At 38.5% G+C, this 21,652-nt stretch overlaps 1 protein-coding gene across 6 annotated transcripts in view; it reads left to right on the forward strand.

The window, feature by feature from the left end:
• The window catches only part of LOC120529538 (myosin light chain kinase 3-like), a 161,361-nt gene that overhangs the window by 126,329 nt on the left and 13,380 nt on the right, over window positions 1–21,652 (forward strand). For all 6 annotated transcript variants that reach the window (XM_039753418.1, XM_039753419.1, XM_039753420.1 and 3 more), the window contains 9 exons: window positions 2,683–2,972; window positions 3,169–3,274; window positions 4,754–4,847; window positions 12,956–13,065; window positions 13,320–13,461; window positions 14,668–14,738; window positions 17,477–17,605; window positions 18,888–19,040; window positions 21,311–21,389. In XM_039753418.1, coding sequence (XP_039609352.1) covers window positions 2,683–2,972; window positions 3,169–3,274; window positions 4,754–4,847; window positions 12,956–13,065; window positions 13,320–13,461; window positions 14,668–14,738; window positions 17,477–17,605; window positions 18,888–19,040; window positions 21,311–21,389 — 1,174 coding nt within the window. The remainder of the gene's footprint in view (window positions 1–2,682; window positions 2,973–3,168; window positions 3,275–4,753; window positions 4,848–12,955; window positions 13,066–13,319; window positions 13,462–14,667; window positions 14,739–17,476; window positions 17,606–18,887; window positions 19,041–21,310; window positions 21,390–21,652) is intronic.

The following is a 21,652-nucleotide window of genomic DNA, read 5'->3' on the forward strand; positions in this document are numbered from 1 at the left end:
TATATATTTATAGTATATAGAAATATATTTCTCTAAATTTACTGGCCTTGGTCAACTTGTGTGCATAATATGGATTTTTAATATATCAGAATACAACATGGCCACTTTGGCCACTTGGGAGCAGTAAAAGATCACAGCCAGAATCACAACTGTCGTTTTGCTTTACCTTCTTTATGCATCTCCAGGTAAAACTGTAGCATAAGACAACACCCTCCTGAACAAGCAAAGAGATTTTCCTGCGTGGCACTTTTGTAACACAAGTAATAGGAAGATGCATTAGACTTTTTTAATTTTCTAAATTCTGCCGACATAGTTAGAAGAAGGAACAATCCTGTTCTTTTTTGTGACTAATAGTTACCATCCAATAGCAGGAAGCAATTGAATGCAAACCGTAGTGTAATTAATGCAATGTAACGAAAGGCTAAGACTGCGCCTGGAGACAGTGATTCACTATTTGGTTAACACCTTGACTTCTTCTCAGTATTGTTCTGTAGATGATAATTAACAAGTTTTTTATTTCCATTATTATTATTTTGTTTGGTATTTGAGAAGGTGTTGCCATGAATACCTGAAACAGAGAATAGAATCCATGGTTTACAAAGGTCTGATTTATATACAACTTAACATGGCAGAATTTAACATTCTGAAAACACAGTTTGCACTAGACTGTAGACCATTCCATCAGAAGTGGATAAAAAGCAGAAACTGATCCAGGGAGGAGCTTGAACCCATCACATGGCTCACATGCCCACACTAAGGCTCACAGTGGGCTAATTTACAATGGCCACTTCACCTAACACACAAGTCTTTTGGGGATGTGGGTGGAAATCCAGGCTACCTTGAGGAAAGAAAAATGCTCATATTTGGCTAGAATAAAATTTATATTGGAAATAAATCTATTTTAAACTTATAAATATTTCTGTCTACATATGCCTAGTCAAAAGAACTGGGAGCATCTTATAATAATAAAGTAGTAGTGCAAATTACAGTTTAAATTCTTGTAATCTTATTACACTTTCTGACTTAAGTAGAATTTTGTTTCTTGCGTTACATCTATGTAAACAATGCATATGTTCTGAAGTGTGGGCGTTCAATTTCACACTGTTATGATCTGTCTTCATTTTTAATTTTCCTGTGATAACGTTGTGAAAGGTGACCCTCCTTTTTGCACCTACTTGGATTTTTTAATAATGTAGATTATATATATGCATTATTTTTTGGAGATAATGCCATTTTTATTAAGGTATAAATGTTTTTGCACATGCCTTTGAAGCCATATTTATTTTCTCTTGATGCCACTATTTCATTACTGTTACATGGCAAATGAACCAGATGTACAGTATGGGGTGAATGACATCACTGAAGTGACATTTTAATAGGTCAGCCCCAGCGTTTTCTTTCTATCTCACATTGTGGATAGATGACAGATCTTGACTAGTGATTTTTCTGCTGTTTTCCATCCATCCCTCCATCCATTATCCAACCTGTTATATCCTAACTACAGGGTCACGAGGGTCTGCTGGAGCCAATCTCAGCCAACACAGGGCGCAAGGCAGGAACAAATCCCCAGGCAGGGAGCTAGCCCACTGCAGGGCACACACACACGCACACACACTAGGGACAATTTAGGATCGCCATTGCACCTAACCTGCATGTCTTTGGACTGTGGGAGGAAACCGGAGCACCCGGAGGAAACCCATGCAGACGCGGGGACAACATACAAACTCCACGCAGGGAGGACCCAGGAAGCAAACCTGGGTCTCCTAACTGCAAGGCACCAGCACTGCCACTGCACCACCGTGCTGCCCTCTGTTGCTTTCTTGAAAGGTATTCTTTGGTTAACAATCTTTTGCTCCATTCTTTTGACTACAGTTTTTGATTAATGTGCTGATTTTGTCAGCATTGTTTTTTTATACTCTGGTTACAAATCTACAGTAGCTTTGCTTTTTTACTACTGTACATGTGTTCTCCTTACCCATCCCTTCCCCATACTAATTACCATGACAGTGTGATAATAATACAGTTAGTGTTAATATGTTTGATTTTTTTGTGACGTATTGCCTCTTACACTTAGCAAAAACTTAACTATTTACAGAGGCAATGTTTGCAAGTATTCAGTTGGTTGTCTTTTTTTCCATAATTAAGACTAGTTTTTATTGAGAATTCTTAATAAAGGGCTCTACTCGCTGGTTCATACATTTGAAAGTCATGTCGTTTACTTGTTTAACTGCTGAATTCACCTTCTCTGTCATTGGTTCTTTCCTCCTTATTATAATACTAGAAGCACACTGGGGTGTCATCCTTGCGATTTGCAATTGGTATATATTTACATGGTTTTGGAGAATAATGCAAAAGTTAAGTAATTAGTAAAGTGATTAGTTTTTCCTGGAGGCAATGTGAAAATTATTCCTGTTACAATTTGAGAAAAGTAATTAGTAATTTTTGTAATGGATTTCTTTCTTTCAGCAACTACCCCATTTAATTCAGTTCAGGGTTAGAGACTGGTGCCTATTCCAGCAACACAGAAAACCAATTGGGAATATAACTACACATTTTTATATGCCAGACATGCATTCATGTGCTTTATCCAGTTAAGCTTACTAGACATTAACACCACAGATTCATCTAATAAATGTTCCTTTTGTCATGTAAACTACTAAATGTAAAATATTTGTGTTTAAGGTATGAAGATGACAATGAAGAAAGCATCTTTTTGCACTTAAAAGAGTGCACTGATGAGGCACAGATGGAAAATAGAGAAGGTTCCGAGCTGAGCACTAGCAGCAAAAGGAGAGTCACAGAGGAGGAGCTGGTGAAAGCTGCACCAAAGAAGAGCCGTGTTGAGTCTCAGGTGGGAGAATCTCAAAAGTCAGCACCAGCAACGACAACCAATGAAGCACATGACCAGTGCAAGGGAGACAGCGGGCAGGGACCACAGATTCAGGAGGACACCGTCAAAGAATATGTAATAGGTACAGATGTATAGTTCTTGTCAAAAATCAGGTAATTCAATATATTTAAAAACAAAACAAATGTTAAACATGTAGAATAGTGACTATAATATGAGCACGAACACATTATAATGTGTATAATGTATAAGTAAGCCTAGAAAGAACAGTGACTGTGTTAAATCATACAGCTTTTGATTTTTGTTCTCTGCCTCTACAGACACAAGCCATTCACCTCTGGCTCCATTTGAACACCGTATTGTCTCAGCAAAGCCAGCACCAATAGCTAGCTTCTATGCAATTGACAAACAGGAGATAATCGGAGGGTAAGACACCCAGACTGTGTGTCATGTCTTTTGATAACAATACTGTTTTATAAGAACAGCAAGGCTTGCTTGGATTCATTTTAGTTCCTTCTTCTTTGTGTATACGTTGGTGGAAAGTACAGTGCTATATGTGAAACTAAAACTGAAAACAGCTGGCAAGTCCTCAGAAGGTGATAATCCTGCTCCTTGAATGGCCGGTCTCTTGCAATGTGCTTGAACATTCACCTTTTAGAATCTGTTTTGTTTTGTTGATTGGCTTTGTTGTAGTGTAATACAAATTTTCAATTTTTTTTTTACGTATTTGCATGCCGAGTTGTATTTTTTAGCCACTGCACAAAAGTTTCATATTGATGTTTCCAAATGTGGTGGAATCAGCACTGCTAAACATTTTTAACATCTGGCTGTGTCTGTTGATGTGTGCATAATTGCAAGAACCTCATTCTTAGTGAAATATTTGTGCTGTGGCTTGGCCCCTAGAGGAGACAGCTCAGTACAATGGATGAATTTGCATTGTGTGAATGATTCCAGTCTTGATACCCCCAAGACATGTTGATTTGAAACTTAGACACCCCACTGTCAGTATTCTGAGGTACACTAAAGAGACAGAGGAGTGTATATTCCATTCATTATTGAACCTGCATAATCCAAAGGAACTTTGGCCTATTCATGGAGAAAAGGACAAGATATCATCCTCCTACTTGCACTTTGATATTACCTTGTGATAGTACTCCTCCTCTGCCAGGAAATTATAAACATGTATCCCAGCTGATAAGTGGGATTTTTTGTGCACCATGGTGGTCATAATTTCTCTAATCCATTGATCAACATTTGATTAATAGTGCTGTCCCTGTCTCTGTGGAATATGGACAATATACAGTAGAATATTCATGTTCTGGTTTCTCCACGCACTTAAGATTCTTACTGACATCTGAAAAATGTGCCTATTAGGTTAATGAATGAGAAACTGGAGTAGGATGCCTATTCCAGTGGCTTTTTTTCTAGGTTCTCTACTTTCCTGTCTTATACCAAACAGTATGTGTGTTTATTTAATGGTCACCTCTATATTGGTCCAGAATGGGTGAATGTCAGTGTATGTGAGCATGTCTAGTCCTGAGTTGCTTCTTGTCTTATTGAAAGGAAATATAGAAAGAATGGAATGTATAGATGATAAAAAAAATCATGAACGTTGGCACTGGTTGGTAACTGTAGGCTTAGTGGTTTAATGATGAAGAACACGGCAGCCTGTCAGGGTCACTAGATGCTCTTTGCCTGATAGGGCCATGAAAGTCTTTGGCTCCTATGACACATTAAGAGGAGGAGAGGGGTTCTGAATTCTATTTTAAACATTAAAGATAAAACAAGTATAATGAAGTGCAAAACTAGCTCACTGCAGTTAGAAGTAAAATTTTAAATTTTATCACAGAATCTTATGTTGAAAGGTGTAGATTACTGGCAATTAAAGCTCTTTTTCCATTACAGAGGACGCTTTGGTCAAGTTCACAAATGCACTGAAAAGTCATCTGGTCTGACATTGGCTGCAAAAATCATTAAAGCCAGGGGCTCCAAAGAAAAGGTAAACACAATATGCAAATAACTCTATTTGCATTTATTTCAATGTAGCATTCAAAAAGAAATAAAAACAATCCTTTCTAAATATTTTGATGCCTTTAGATAAATATAGTATACAAATGACAGTGGAAAACAGATGAGGAAATCGATGGATGGATGGATGGGTGGATAGATAGATGAAGAGAATGTATATGCCCACAATACTTTCTATGCCATTGTCTTTTTCTTCATGTGCTGAATGACACAGGTTTGAGACAAAAATTGACTGGCGTCAGGCTCACTTTACTTTGACCGTTCTATTAATACATCCCTCTCCACATATGCCGCTTTCCAATTTGTCATCCAGTCATCCTTTGAGGTGGGAAGTCAGATATGCAATCTGCCAAGATCTTACTTAGCACAGCAAGTTTGCTCAGGTCAAGGATATCATCAACTTGCATTTCTGACATGACTGTCATCTTGAAACAAATATTAAACTAATGTCACATGATTTCAATGACAATATTGTACAGGAAAATATCTAATCTGCATTTATCAGTATCTCTATGCATCTCTGTATTTTGTGTAATAAATAAAGCAGTAACATGTGCATCATTAACTAATTTAGAAGATAAAATCCATCCATTATCCAGCTCGCTACATCCTAACTACAGGGTCGTGGGGATCGGCTGGAGCCAATCCCAGCCAACACAGGGCACAAAGTTGGAAACAAACCCTGGGCAGGGTGCCAGCCCACCTGCAGGGTGCACACACACACCCCCCACACACCAAGCACACACTTGGGACAATTTAGAATCACCAATGCACCTAACCTGCATGTCTTTGGACTGTACCCGGGGGAAACCCATAGACGACATGGGGAGAACATGCAAACTCCACACAGGGAGGACCCGGGAAGCAAGCCCGGGTCTCCTAAATGTGAGGCAGCAGTGCTACCCACTGCGCCACTGGGCCGCCCAGAAGATAAAATATTTAATCAAAGTCATTGTGATTCAGGTACTGTAAAATGTAAAGAGGTGCCCAATCCATGTTGTTACAATAAAAAAACTGTGGGTGGCAAATGATGCAACAGAACTTCACCAAACCTTTACTGGGACCTGTGCAACATGTGTGAACTCCTACCGTATACTGGAGATTGTCTGTTCTTTAAGTGAGAGCTGGAGCTCAAGACTGCTGGGATGTTTTGGCCAGTAGTATTCAGAGGGCATTCCCATTAAGAAGAGTTACTCAATAAATGATCCTTTGCTGCAGCTTCAAAACCCCTTTAATTAGGGCTTCAGTGATATTTGGGCCAGAAGGTGATTTAGATAAGGATTGATGGGTGAGAGGAGGTGAGGACAGGGTTTTGATAAAGAGGTACAGGAGATGTGTAAGGAGTACTTAATCATGATACAACGGTAGGAAACAGAACAGCCACTATACTGAATAGAAAGGGGGACTTGCCATTGAGTATAGGAAGATCGATACAGACATTAGAGCTTTGTTTTACTTATTTTTATCTATGGAATTTGTCTCTCCATAATATACTCCCATTTGTCATTACAGTGGCCTCATTGACTTTCATTCTAGGTTTACGGATTATCCTTGCATTCTGTACTAAATTAATTTTTCCTTAATTCTTACTCACATCTTTAGATGCACTTGGACTCATCAGTGATGTGTTCTAGGTTCAGTGGGTGTACAGGTTCTTTCAACATTAGATACCTTCTAATTGACCAAGTTAAGGTCAATTAGGCCTCAGCTTTTGTCCAAGTAGCATTCACATGCAATGACTCTTGCTCCACAGCCATCTTTAGGCCTTTTCAGCTTTCTTTTATGGCTTTTTTTCGGTGCTACCTTTCTGACTCCCAGTTGACCGCAGGTCCTGCAAAGAAAATAAGATAGGAACTCTCTACATCCTACTTCAACAAACATGCACTGTGCTCTCCATTTTTCTCTGCAGCTCTGAAGAGCTAAGTCTGCATATTTTGCTCTCTTACACTAATTTGCCTCCTCCAATTGATCTTTCTAGGGGACAGTTAATTCCAACATAACCACCCATTTCGATGGTTTTGATAATATCTGGCCTGTGTGAAGTCATTGTGATGTTTTCTGGAAACTTCAGTTACTTCCCTAGGTCCATCTTCAGCTCTGTGTCTTTTGATTCTCCCAGTTGGTATCCAGGGTGCCTTGACTTTACTTTTCAAATCAGAAACACTGCAGCAACCTACAAAGACTTCATATGTATTTTTATTGGAATGCACAACACAGATAGCAGCCAGCACAAAATTTGACTATTATTTTAATAACCCTTTCACAAATCCAATTTGCAAATATGTTCTTCAAACCAGAATGAGTGCTTATATTATTCCTAGAGAATGTTTTACCTTTCAAACTAGGAATTTTAGAGTTAAAAAAATAATAATAACCAGAACATCAAATAGAAAGTTTAAAGTTTTATCTTGGCATACATATCTCAGTACATGTTCTTTAATGCGTTGTAGTTGTTTCAACAAGGTTTGTCTACTGTGGAATGTTAAACCCAGAATTAAAAAATTAGATTTCAAATTACTTCAAACACTGGAAAAATAAAGAGCATTAAAAATTCAAACAGAAGGTACAGATGAACACAAGGACATTTTAAGAAATTAATTCAACAAGAGAAAAATAAATACCTTTCACATCTATCATATCTATCTCTCTGGTCTTTCCACATGCTCTTGTGGTCCTCATCATAGTGTCAATGCTCATGTTGGCCTGTCCAGTACCAGACCCATAGGACAAATCCAGGCTAAAATGTATTATAATACCCTTCTTATTTCTACTGTTCTCCAAAACCTCCACAGTTTCTTTATTCTTCTCATAACTTGCCCTAGAGATGTGGAAATTAACAGGTGCATCTGCCACCCAAAGTTTATACTACAACTGTCTCTAAACTGCCCAATCCTCTGCCAAGTTGCCCAGTTCCCCATTCTGAAAAAACCCACAAACTTCCCCCCATCTGTAATATTCCAGTAACATGGACTTCTGTCTTCCCTATAACACATCCATAGTATAAGATCAATCCAAATCGAATAGAGTGCCAAGTCCTTCGCTATTCCCACAGTATTCCATAAATCCACATCTTATAATCCTTAGTCCTCTGATTTTTCTCAGGTTTGCATCCCAGTTTATTGTTTACCACATCCACAGAGTCATTTCCATCCTAATTTTATTCTACACTAGCAAAATACCCACGCTTCACAGCGGCGAAGTACTGCCTTAAAATTTTTATTAAGAAGAAAAGTAAAACTTTTTAAACTGAGGGAAAATATACCAATAATTATTTGTTAAGGATCTCTTTGTATGCCACATTGTTAGTTCAGCCCTCCAGTTGTAATATGACCAAGCTGTGTGCTGAGCTTACTCTTGAGCATGTAACATAATGTACAGTTGGCCATGTGAAAAGCAATCTTGCCTCAAATCTCACAGCTTGGATTGCTGCTGTCATAATCGGTTTGAGTTTCATGGTTTGTTTCAATTACGTTAGTATTTGCAGGACTTGTTGTGTTGAAGTGACATTCGGCATCTGTCAAGCGTTGTAAGCATACAACCGGTTTCATCGATAACTTCACATCCAGCTTTTGAGAGTTTAAACTTTCATAAACATCAAAGTGTCCACTACTCAAATCGTCACCTGTGAATCTAAGATGTTTAAGAGGCATTGGCGGTTGTCCAAAGGTGTAAAATATTTGGCCATTTCGGTACACTTGAAAACGACAACCGAAAAATTCAGCGGTAGCCATCAACTCACCTGCAGAACCATAGGTGAAGGGCTTAAGCATTTCACTCTTCTAGTGCTCCTGTGTAGTATGATTATCTCTTGTACCATCATCAGTCCACACCTTGAACCTATCCCAGTCATTCAATTCATTAGACACAATGTTCCTCCGGATATCAAGAGTGAGCCTGATATGTAACACAGAGGATGGAAAAGGCAGGCGCCATCTCCGGGCATGGAAACCACTCAGTAAGTGACAGTTCTTTGATCGATGGTGATCACCTCGATAGACATGTTAATGGGGGTATGGTTGGAACGCTAAAGGAAATGGGTACCTGAACAATGTAAAGTAAGTCTAAAATACCTATAAAATAATTATAATTGTAATAAACAAACAATAGAACAGTAGAGAAGCCGTGGATCAAATAAAAAGGCTGCAGTTATCAGCAGGGAGATGTGAATACCGTGGCGAAGCAAGGAGGGAATAAAGAGACCGGAGCAACGGACAGCCTTATATAGGCAGGTAGCCAACAATGTGAGAGGTGTGGGGATGGGGGACCTAATGCCGCCTCACACAGCGACCGAGCTGCAGGCTATGGACATATATATGTACGTAAGTAGGATTCAGTTAGCGTTGGGAACCCGCGTACCAAATTTCTTGAAAATGGGCCAATAGGTAAAAAGACCATTAGAAAGTTCAATATGGTGGCCGACAGTGGCGTCATACCACCGAAATAAGTACGTACATTAGTTTCAGTAAGCGCAGGGAAGCCGCCTACCAAATTTTGTGAAGATAGGGCCATAAATTAGAAAGTTTAACATGGCGGACGTTGTCAACTGTTATGACCGTTACGCGCACAATTTCTAAATGAAACCTGCTTAACTTTTGTAAGTAAGCTGTAAGGAATGAGCCTGCCAAATTTCAGCCTTTTACCTACATGGGAAGTTGGAGAATTAGTGATGAGTGAGTCAGTGAGGGCAACAAAGACTGTTGGAAAGTTCAATGTAGCGGCCAACAGTGGCGTCATACCACCGAAATAAGTACGTACATCAGTTTCAGTTAGTGCAGGGAAGCCGCCTACCAAATTTTGTGAAGATGGGGCCATAAATAAGAAAGTTTAACATGGCGGACGTTGTCGACCGTTATGACCGTTACACGTAGAATTTTGAAATGAAACCTGCTTAACTTTTGTAAGTAACCTGTAAGGAATGAGCCTGCCAAATTTCAGCCTTCTACCTACACAGGAAATTAGAGAATTAGTGATGAGTGAGTGAGTGAGTCAGTCAGTCAGTGAGGGCTTTGCCTTTTATTAGTATAGATTTGCAGCCAGTTTGCCAAGTACGTATGCAAGTTTGCCAGGCTTACCTCACCTGGGCACAAACTCACATTGTAGGATCCACATCTTAAAACAATTCACCCCCCCCAACCTGTCTTGAACTACACTCACAGTACATGTCCAACTTAAATCTTCAACCTTTATGATCAGAACACCTGTATTTCCTTGAACATAAACGTTGCCCTCCTTTCCTTCAGGCCTGGAAATTTCTTAATTACTTTCTGATTAAACTGAGTCATTTCATTAAGCCTGCCAGCAAAATTTAGCCTCATACTGTTGTCTAGATCAGTGTTTCCCAACCTTTTTCTTGAACTGGCACTCTTTTCTTAACCAAAGTCATCCCAAAGCACACCACTATTTTACTAACCACATATTCAGTATATCTCATACATTTGCTCAACCTCCTGAAGGAGTGGAACTACTGGAGAAGCTGGTAAAAAAGGAGCTTTGGGATCAGCATTCATAGACAAAGCACTTAGTATGCACTTTGCTGGCATGTCCTAGCTGCTGTGTCCCTTTGCCTGCCTCTCTCTGCCTCAGAGGCAACTTGAATGTCCACTATTCACCCAGGGCAGATGGACTCTAGCAGCCAAGAGACACGTCCAAAGTGTTCTAACTTGAAGATCACGGAGCTACTTTTATGCCAGCGTATCCAGCGTATCCTCAGACAGGTTACATGTCGATCTTGTGTGGAAAAAAGTCCATGTGTGACCTTGTCCTCGATCACTTGCCCTTTATCTTCTTTTTCTCTTCTTCAAGTGAACGATTTATAAAGGGGTGATTCATTACAGAAAGAAACAAATTTTCTTTGATTTCTGAAGTTCCACTTGAAGTTGCCATCTCTGTAAAGTCACACTCGCTGATCCTTAGTTATGTTAATGGTGGGTGTGAACTGTAAACCACTGATATGAACACAAAGTAGTGTATCAACGATTGTTCAATTACATTATATTAAAAAAACCTTAAACAATGCTAATTTGCTGCCAATAAATGTAGCAGTGTCTGGGGCTCAGAGAGCTGCGTCCCTGGAAAAATCTGAAAGGAACCAATTAAAGGACAGCCTCACCTGCTTGCCAAAAGATCAAGGACTTGCGTAGATTTTCATTTGGCCAGAGCCCTTCACCCACCAAATATAGGTATTCACACAGAAATTAAGCAAATACGAGTCAGAACCAATTATTATTGGATGTTGACATGTGCTGACACCAGGCACATTACAAACAAATTTATCTCATGATTATTTCACATTACCCCAGTGCCTGGCATTACAAAATGCCACTGATAAGAATGCATTAGTAGAGTAAATATACATTTTAACTGCATTTTACAATGTAGTTTAGTTAAGCAGAGCTCAAGTAGAATTTTAGCTTCTGAAATAGCCTTTATTAGCAGCAGATACCATTTCATGTGATGTAAAAACTACATTAATTGATGCTATAGAATTTATTTTTGTGTGTTTTAAGACAGACAATTTTGAAAATTCATCAGTGGGTGATAAATGAATGTTTTCAAAATTTCAAAAAAGTGTACAGCATTTTGTTTGAAATGTCTCAACAGAATCGAAATTTCCTGACCAATTTCTTTGAAAATTGTATGTACCAGATTCCAAATAAAATCACTCCAGCAGGTGTCAAGTTGTTTCATGCATACAGGCAGATCAACAGATAGACATGACAAAGACAGTCGGTGTTTTCATATATTATGCAGACACACCAGAACAGGAGAACAGAAACAGGAAAAGAAAAGTAATATCTTGTAAGAAAAACCATGTGTAAGGAAATGGACAAAACAGCACAAAGGTTTTGAACACCAAGTAGTGAGTGCATTTAAGAAGAATTAATGTATTCGCAGACATGAGTCCAGTTGTGACTGCCATAAGATAGCGGATCTCCTGGCGTTGAGGACGCCTGGCAGAAAGGTGCAGGTCCAGGCGGACGTAATCCTAAAATGACGTCAGTGGTGGTAAAGCTGTCAGTCTTCTGGTCTGCAAAGGGAGGAAGAGAAAAGACTTTAGTATACAGCGCCAACCCCTGGAGAGGCAGGGTATTACCATTACTAGAGCCTTTAAGCTCTCCCCTATGCACACACATGTGACACATAAAAAAACATTAAATCCAATAACACAATACTACAGATATGACAACTACAAGTCACCATTCCACCTCCAGTATCTGTCACTCTCTCTCTCTCTGTATTTCTATCCTTAATATGAGAACCTTACTGTTAGTAACCCATTTCCCTAACTCTTTTCTAAATTTAACTCAGTTTGCTGGTGACAATATGTAGCTCTTTAAAGTCCACTATTTTCACAGTCATAGATCAATAAGAGAATCTAAGGAGCAAAGAAATCACAGTCAATGCCCAATATGCAACTAAACAAACATGAGGTATCTATAGTAGTTGTCTTGTTTGTCCTTAAACCACACCTCATCAATCTCCTGTTTGATTTTCCTACTGCCATACAGTGTCTCCTGAAAATAATGTTGGTTTCCCTCCAGCACTTATTACCTCCTTCTTGTTCTGGCACTTCTGAAGAATTTCCTTTTCAGGAAACCATCTGCAGTTTTCAGGGTTTAACGCCCTCGAGTTGCCTTTGTCTGTCTACATTGGCCCCATTGATAGTCTATTTTTTTCCTTTTCCACATGTCTACTGACTGAACTACCCCCTTTCCCGTGCCATTTTCATGCCCTCTCTGTTCTTGCATATATATGGTATTTATTAGCAAGGAGGCTAAGATTTTTATTTATTTATTTTTTTAACAGTTGTATTTGTTATAGGAAAATGTTATCTCCAAGATGAACTAATGTTCAATGCAAATTGTTTTTTGTTTTGTTTTCAAAATTCAAAGGCAAAAACCAGGCACTGTGTATGTTGATAATGATACAGAATACCTTTACATCAAATAAAGCTTTCAGTCATGCCTACAGGGAGAATGTCTTAAGTGGTGCATGCAGAATGCAAACACTGAATAGTGTTAGTTTTAATATTGTCTTTTGTAACCAAAACAAATGTTATTATTGTCTTTTTGCTGCCAGGAGGAAGTAAAGAATGAAATACAAGTTATGAATCAATTAAACCATGCTAATCTCATCCAGCTATATGCAGCATTTGAATCCAAGTATGAGATTGTACTTGTTATGGAATAGTAAGTATTCTTTGTATCTTCTATTTGCTGCGATGTAATTTCAACTTAACAGTGTCTATGTCTCCCCCTAGAGGTGATACTCTAAAATTCAAGTTCACATATGCAGTGTGTTTTACAGAAAAATAATGTAATAGCCTTATTCTCAGTGGAAACACTATATTTGTGTGCTTATAGAGAGGCTTAAATTAAATATTTTACTGTACACCAAAAATACATTGTAGTGTGTTCAAAGTCTGTGTGTTTATTTTTTTCAGTGTGGAAGGAGGAGAACTCTTTGATAGAATCATTGATGAAAACTGCAACTTAACTGAACTGGACACAATATTATTCATCAAACAGATCTGTGATGGAATTCAATATATGCATCAGATGTATATATTGCATTTAGATTTAAAGGTACATTTACTTTTTCTGAACATATAAACTGCTATTTTTAAAATGCATTTATTTATATTAAATATATGAGAAAAATATATTATAAAATAATGGCAATATAAAATGCAGTTTTACAGAATAGATAAAATGAATGTATCATCACCAGTCAATTTAAAGTTTTCACTTAAATTCCTGGCTTTCCAACTGAAACTGGATCTCTGTGAGAATTTTCTGCACCAGGCTAGTTCTTTCGCAGAATGTTTAAATCTGCTCACAGTGTGATAGCATGGAAATAGCCTTAGGATATCTTCTGTCCAGTTTACCCACCCCTGGTGTTCAGAAATAGGATTTCTGGGTGGCCAGCCTAAAATGAACACACATTGAATTCTGTCGGTCATCAAAGAAGGGAAACCATTTGCCAAAAAAATCTCTCTTTTTTATTTCAGTTTTATTTGAAGTCTGAAAATATGTTTGTTGATTTTGTAATATTAATAAAGTGCAATAACAGTAAGGGTCTTAAAGCCAGAATTTCTGTCATTATTCCATATATTACTGTGCTGCACCAATGAACGCCACAGTAGGTGCACTTCCACTTAACTTGCAATATGAGTTTTTGTATGTGGATCACTCAATCACTTAATCCAATATTAGGTTTGTAGGGAGCCAGGCTTTAGGTAAGAGCCACTCCTAGCTGAGCTGATGCCCCAGTCTGTCACAAGGTGCCCTTATTCTTATGTTGCCTGTTTAGATTCACAGCCTCCTTGAACTTGTAACTTGGCATGTAAGAACAAAATCCAAATACCCAGTGAACAATTCACAGAACTACAGGAACAACATGCAAACTCTCCTCAAGCCTTGTCCATGCCAGAATCAAGCATAGTCTTCTGGGCCTTTGAGATAGTGGTCATCATGATGCCCTTAAATTATTGTACAATTTGAAAAACATATAAGTATTATTGGACTGTAAAAGCAATCCAAAGGATATGTTTAGCACAATCAGTTAAATCTTTAACATTTCAATTAATGCACCTTAAATGGTGAATACATCCTAAAACCTTTTGTGCATAAAAAATATCCTGTATATAGTCAAACAGATGTCTTAAATGATATGTATTTTTTGCATCAGTGGTATAAGTTTTACTGTTAAAGGAAAACTGGGCTGAAGAACATAAACCTCAGTGTGAAAAAATGTTTAGTATACTAGCTTCTTTTTTTTTTGCTCAACAGCCTGAAAATATCCTCTGTGTAGACAGAGCTACCAACAAAATTAAAATTATTGACTTTGGACTGGCAAGAAGGTAAGAAGATATCCCACATTTATACATATATGCACACACATTATATTTCTAGTATGGAACCTATTTTCCTCAAATTTTGCACACATTCTTCTATCAACTATGATTTATCATATCAACTTCAATCAACTATTTGTTTCATTTCCTACTGACATATTTGGGAAAACCACTGAATATACAGTATTTCTTTCCAAAATTATACATATATACAAGTGAGACTCATCATTACGAACAAATTCCATCCCTGTGGACATTTGCATTTCAGAACTCGTCCCCTAATGGAATATCACCAAAAATGCAGATTGCTTCATTATTTATCTTGCATAAGAACATATTAAAATGCATTAATAAAGTGCCAGTGAGCAATATTACTATACTTTAAACCAGAAGGCATGGGTATGTACAGGGTGGTCCAGATCTAATTATGCAGATCCAGATCGTCTGGATGACTTTGATTTATGTGGGGACGATTCCAGTTCGGCGCAAAGACAATTCTTCATGTCGTCAGTTCACACACTTCTTGATGGTCCTGGATTTTTCGGGTGATTTTCTATGTAATAAATTTAATAAGTTATAGCGTAATGAAAATTGCATAATTAGATCCTGGACCACCCTATAGAGTATGTCAATTGTATATTATTTAATATAGTCTCCGCTTTCTGCACACTTTATAACGTCTACTTATTCTTCCAGTATTATTACTGTTCTTATCACCACCAACCCCCTTTACTTATAGTGGATGTGTATTTTGGAGTCATACTAATGGAATAAAAATCCCCTGCTATCTAACTATTGTAAGACACTTGTGAATGAGGACACAAAATGATTGAAAATAGTGACTATGTATTGTACTGTACAATACTACACCTCACCTCTATTTATCAGTGTTAAAACTAATTGTCTTGGTTTATAAGTAAAAATTAAAGATGGTATTTGAAATAGAATTCAAATTAAATTGAAAAGTAAAATTGTTGGGTTTTACATGCTTATTGTATATGCAGCACCGGCTCACCAAAACCCAACAAAGGCAGACACCATGCACAAGTCCAACAACATACAAGGCTTTATTTACAAGGGGGAAACACTTTCTCTTTGTTCCCTTTAGAGCACCAAGCATAGTACAATAAGCTCAGCACTTTCTTTTCTTCTTTCTCTCTGTCTCTCCTTCCACCTCCACTCCTTCTCTGGCAAGTTTTGTCCTAGTCCTCTCAACTCTGGCTGCCCAAATGAAGATAGGTGGCCACTTTTATGCTGCACCTAGAAGTACTTCATGTGTCTCATTAGCAATTTCTGGAATCACTCCCGTGTGTTGAGAGCCCTGCAAAGTAGGGCTCTGCAGCTCCACCTGGTGGCTCCCATGGACCCCAACAGGGATGTGCCAGACTCCAACTCCTATGGGGGCCTGCGGGAAACAAAGGTGCTTCTTCTTAACCCAGGGGAGCTGCCATCTAGCACTCCGGGGGAGGCAGTGCCCTGTGTACATCTGATCTCCCTGTCCTTCCATTACAACAGTCTCCCAGCCGGTAAAGGACCCCGGCCATCTGTCATAATATATATGATGTCAAACAACAGAAATACATGCTATAACCTTTTCTTGGTCTGCAAATGCTGTTTGGCTGAGTGGGTCTGGCATTGAGGAGATCTGTCTTCTGGTCTGGCTTGGGGATGACTGGCTTTATAGGGCTTGGGGTCTGATGCACATGTGTGACATATATGTACACATAACAACTTAATGAATGACACTGACAGCCTTGCACACTAGTGAGTACTATGAACTGTATGTTTGCTGACTTCCCCAGAACATCAAGTGGTGGGACACCCTTAAAAGTGACCTCTGGGACAGAAAGCTGTTTTCCCATAGTATAGTAGAGGATAGGAAACTTGCTTGAGAGATTGTATTCTCTGAGGCTAAGCGAGACAAAGAACAAAGAGTACCAGAACTGCACCCTGCTAAAAGACACATTGCCCCCGTACTGTTGTGTCAGTATAACAAGGGAGACTGGGTAGATTGTTTGGCTTTTTAGGAGTGGTAGAAGGCTCAGGAGGGTTTTAGGGACACCAGGGGCTGTTAGGGGATTTCTGGTTTGGTTACTCAAAGTTCTCACCATGCACACTTTACAAGGGGAAAAAAAGAAGGAACCAACAGTGAACTGTGCAAATAAAAGAAAATAATTATAAATATCACATTTTGAGAAAAACTACTAAACATTGTTCTACTTTGCAGCTTTTAAAAGATGATTTCATTTACTGTGATCTTGATGTATAAGTTTAATTTTAGCTCTTTTTCATTGTTATGCTAATTTATAGAAAGTTTGGAGAATCAGACCTTAAGTGGGGTGGCACGGTGGCACAGTAAGGAGACCCGGGCTCGCTTCCCAGGTTCTCCCTATGTGGAGTTTGCATGTTCTCCCCGTGTCTGAATGGATTTCCTCCAGGTGCTTCGGTTTCCTCCCACAGTTCAAAGACATGCAGGTTAGGTGCATTGGCAATCCTAAATTGTCCCTAGTGTGTGCTTGGTGTGTGGGTGTGTGTGTGCCCTGCGGTGGGCTGGCACCCTGCCCGGGGTTTGTTCCTGCCTTGTGCCCTGTGTTGGCTGGGATTGGCTCCAGGAGACCCCCGTGACCCTGTGTTAGAATATAGCGGGTTGGATAATGACTGACTGACCTTAAGTGTAAATGAAACTCTATTGGAACGTATTCCCTTAAAACTTGTTTTTCATTTATCTCCTTATAATTCATTAGATATAAACCAAGGGAAAAGCTTAAAGTTAATTTTGGAACTCCAGAATTTCTTGCCCCAGAAGTTATCAACTATGATTTTGTTTCATTTCCTACTGACATGTGGAGCCTTGGAGTGATTACATATATGCTGTAAGTAATCTCCATCTATTTTTTGCTTTAGGACTTGACAACATTAACTTATCGGGACATTTCGGGTTCCTATTTTCTCATTTTAATTTTTAATTGGTATTGTTTTAGTAGCATAGGAGTAAACCACGATGTTGGTTAAAGGCTATTAATTATAGAATTAGTTTTAAACACTAGTAGAAGGAATAGTTTGGACAGGTGCTATTATATACAGTACATCTAATTGTTTAAGGGACATATGCTGGTGAAAGGACAAAATTCAAATGGAATGGAGATGGTTTAGTTATCATTAAATAATTTAGTATGTATGATAAAACTTCAGTAAGTTAAAAATCACAACATAATGTGAAAGCTCAGGGGTGCCTGAGAGCCCCAAACCCCAACACAAACACACCAAGACATTCCTGGGTTCAAATAAACGGGTGTTTATTACACAAATACCTCACAAAAAGCACCAAAGCACAAGTTATCTCTCCTCCTAACACCTCTCCTCTCTTCACTGCACTGCTGTCCTCCAGTTGAGTATTGCTTGTCCTCCTCCCAGCTCTGACTGGCATGGACAAGGCAGTACAGTTTTATTGAAGACCCAGGGGTACTTCAGGTGCCAGGACTGTTTCCTGTTAAAAGCACTTCCGGGTCATAGGGAAGTCCCACTTAACAGGAAGTACATCTCCCTGCAGCGTCATCTTGCAGCACCCACAGACCTCAGCAGGGCTGCGCTGCTGGAATATAATTCCCAGCATTTCCCACTGGTTCCCAAATGGGTGCCGATATCAAGGGCTGCTGCTACCTAGCATCTGGGGGGAATAAACACCCCCTAGAGACAGTCCCTGCCTGTTCTCCTCTTCTATGTCAACCAGGGATAGTGTTACACAAATGTCCGGTTGAGATGCTTGTCCATTCGTCTGGGGCTTCACGTCTGGATAAGGAGCCATCTGGCTGGGATTTCAGTCCTTCCATTTGGGCAGCCTTGTCCAGGTATGACATGCATCTCTTTCTCGGCTGGGATGTCTTTCTGTCAACTCGGGACCTTCCATCCAGATAAGGTATCTTCCCATCTCCTTGTCAGGATGCCTGTCCATCCTGTGTACCACCTGCAATACTAATATTTTGTATCTTTTCTATCTTTTTACAAACAGAATATATCAACTAAATTAGACCTTTTTCTCAAAGTGAAGGATAATTTCCTAACCCAACATTTGGTCATAATTTTATGTTGCTGCCCAAGGCCAATACTGTACTTTTCTTTCTTGAGTAAATGTCTAATACATTTCTTTGTTTCTAGGCTCAGTGGCCTTTCTCCATTCCTTGGGGAGAATGACAATGAAACTCTCAATAACATCCTTGCTTGCCGATGGGACTTTGAAGAAGAAGAATTTAAAAATGTCTCAGAGGAAGCCAAAGATTTCATCAGAAAACTTCTAATCAAAGACAAAAGGTAGTTTTTAAGTCCCTTTGAAAGCTAACTGCACCTCAGAAAAAAAAGATGTCAGTGATAAGTTTATGAATTGTGGGTTGCGGTTTGTGCTGTTGATATTTTCTTTGTTGCTGAAGTAGAATATTGTGTGTATGAAAAATAAAGGTGTTTTCTGAAATATGCTTAGTATAATGGAACCTACAGACAAACACAAAATATAAAAATATATGTAATGTACATATCACAACACAATGTGTATTTGATAGAATTTATATTTTTAGTAAATACAGTGTGAAAGATACAGTAAGTGGCATCTGAATTCCTGAACAATCAAAACCAAAGAGTTTTATTACGAATATAAAACAGGGGAGGTGCAAAAGCAGTAACAGCAAGTGCAAATAATAAAGGGGAAAGCCTAAGCCTGTCTGGGCCTTTATATATGGTGTGTTTACATATATCTGATAACTGTGATGGACCAACTTGGGAATTTTCTGCACTAAGGCTCACATCACCTTATGTCCCTCTATATCAGTGATCCAACCTCTTCTACTCTTTGGGCTCATGCCGACCAGTATCTTCCTGATATTAAGTTCCTTGATTCCCTGGCAACAAGGCTGGTTTTGCTCCCCATCCTGGGATCCTTCTGGCCATGCCTGGAAGTCACTTCCACAATTAGTCATGTCCCAATATTTTAAATCATAAACATATATTGAAGTCTTTGAATGCCTGAGCCATTCACTACCCTTAAAGAGTCAACCTTTCAAGGCTTTAAATTATCTTATCATTCTCTAACAAGAACATTGTAGACCCATCCAGCCCATCCTGCATTTACATCTGGAAAAAACTGTGGAGCACTTCTTACCTACTCATAAATTACCCTTTTATTTCTTTGGACCTCTTGTCTCTATGATTATGGGACACTCAGCATCCTCAAAATACATAATTCCATATTTTTTTCTTATTTTATGGACATTGCAGGGCACTGCATTTGTCCATTTGTACATATTCCTGCATTTCCCCATCTTCTTTGTAGCACATCATGCCATGGACAGGGAAACAAATATGACTGGGAGAGAAAATAGCTGAAAAGGGTAAAGAATAAAGCATGGTCAGTGCAGAAAAAAGGAAGTTAGAATACTAAAAATGCAAAACAAACTAATATCAAAAGAAGAAATCCAGAATTCCTAGCAATATATAAGAAATCCTTATGTCTTATTCTAACAAATACATATGTTTCTATTATTGAAGAAAGGTTTCCAATACTAGTGGGGCTAGAAATGTAATAAACAACATTGTGATGTCCAACAAAGTGTCTGTTCTCAAGAAAGAACTCTTCTTTGGAAAATGTCAGCATGACGTTACTGTCATAATATGACATGTAATAAACAAATAAGGGAAAAAGCAACACTTGTGAAACGTTTTTAAAATATTCAAAAATATTAACATTTCCAACACATTCTACAATCTTATGGTATTATTGTGAGAAACATACATTAAACATGTCATTAATTTAACAAAATTGTAAATTTACAAAAAAATAACTTAAATATTCCAGATTATAAGAGTGTGTAATTAGACCATAAATATTTATTTTACAGCTGATGAGAATCTAGCATGTATTGTGAGCATCCTATCACAGCCATTACTCCCTTTCTCAGATGTACAAGTTAATGCAGTTTGTATTATGACATGTATTCCTGTTTGTATAAAGGGCTCTTTTAGAAGGAAGCTTCAAGATGAAGGACAAAATACTAAGGAAGAAGCATCAGTTTCGTAAACCTGGGGAAACTATGATAAGGCAGTGGTTAGTGCTGCTTCTAGTGGCATGGGTTTAATTCCTAACCCAATCAGCATCTGAGTGAAGTCTTCACATCCTCAATATGTCTGTATTGGATTTCCCCAGGCAGTTACTTTCTGTATCCCAAAGATTTGTTGGCTGCATTGACTGTTGATTGTAAATTAGCCCAAAGAGAATAAGTGCAAGTGTTTGTGAATCTTGTGATGGACTGGTACCGCATGTAGGATTGCATCCTACATTGCATCACACTCTATGATAAATTCTGGGCAACTGTTGGTTACTACTACTGGAGTTCTTACGACAATTGTATCACTTTGCCAAGAGAAGTTTCCATCTTCTTTCAAATTTACTCTTTTATTCCATGTTCCTCATTTTATACGCAGTATTCCATTAATGGATATCCAATACATTTTAATAGGAAGATTTACTGAAACCTAATTATAATCTTTACTGTGCCTACATGTCATTTAGGTAATATATTTGTTTATTCCAGCTGGAGGATAAGTGCAACTGAGTCTCTGAAGCATCCCTGGCTTTCAGATCGCAGTCTTCACTACATGCTTCATCAGCAGGTACAGTATACTTTAAAGGTCCATCATTCAGTTTTGGCTCCCAAAGTGGATTGTGCTGGCACATACAAAGTTCCAGATTTGAAGGTTCAAATCCCTACCCAGTTTGTATAGAGTTTGCTGCACATTCTCCCCATGTGTGGATAGATATTTCTTAATATACTTTGGTATTCTTTCCACAACTCAAAGAAATGCAAGTTGACTGGCAACTCCAAGATGTCCCCATATGTGAGAGTGTGTCAAATTTGCAAATGCATGGATCTTCT

This window comes from Polypterus senegalus, chromosome 5, assembly GCF_016835505.1.
Source record: "Polypterus senegalus isolate Bchr_013 chromosome 5, ASM1683550v1, whole genome shotgun sequence".
In the NCBI taxonomy this organism is placed as follows: Eukaryota; Metazoa; Chordata; class Cladistia; order Polypteriformes; family Polypteridae; genus Polypterus; species Polypterus senegalus.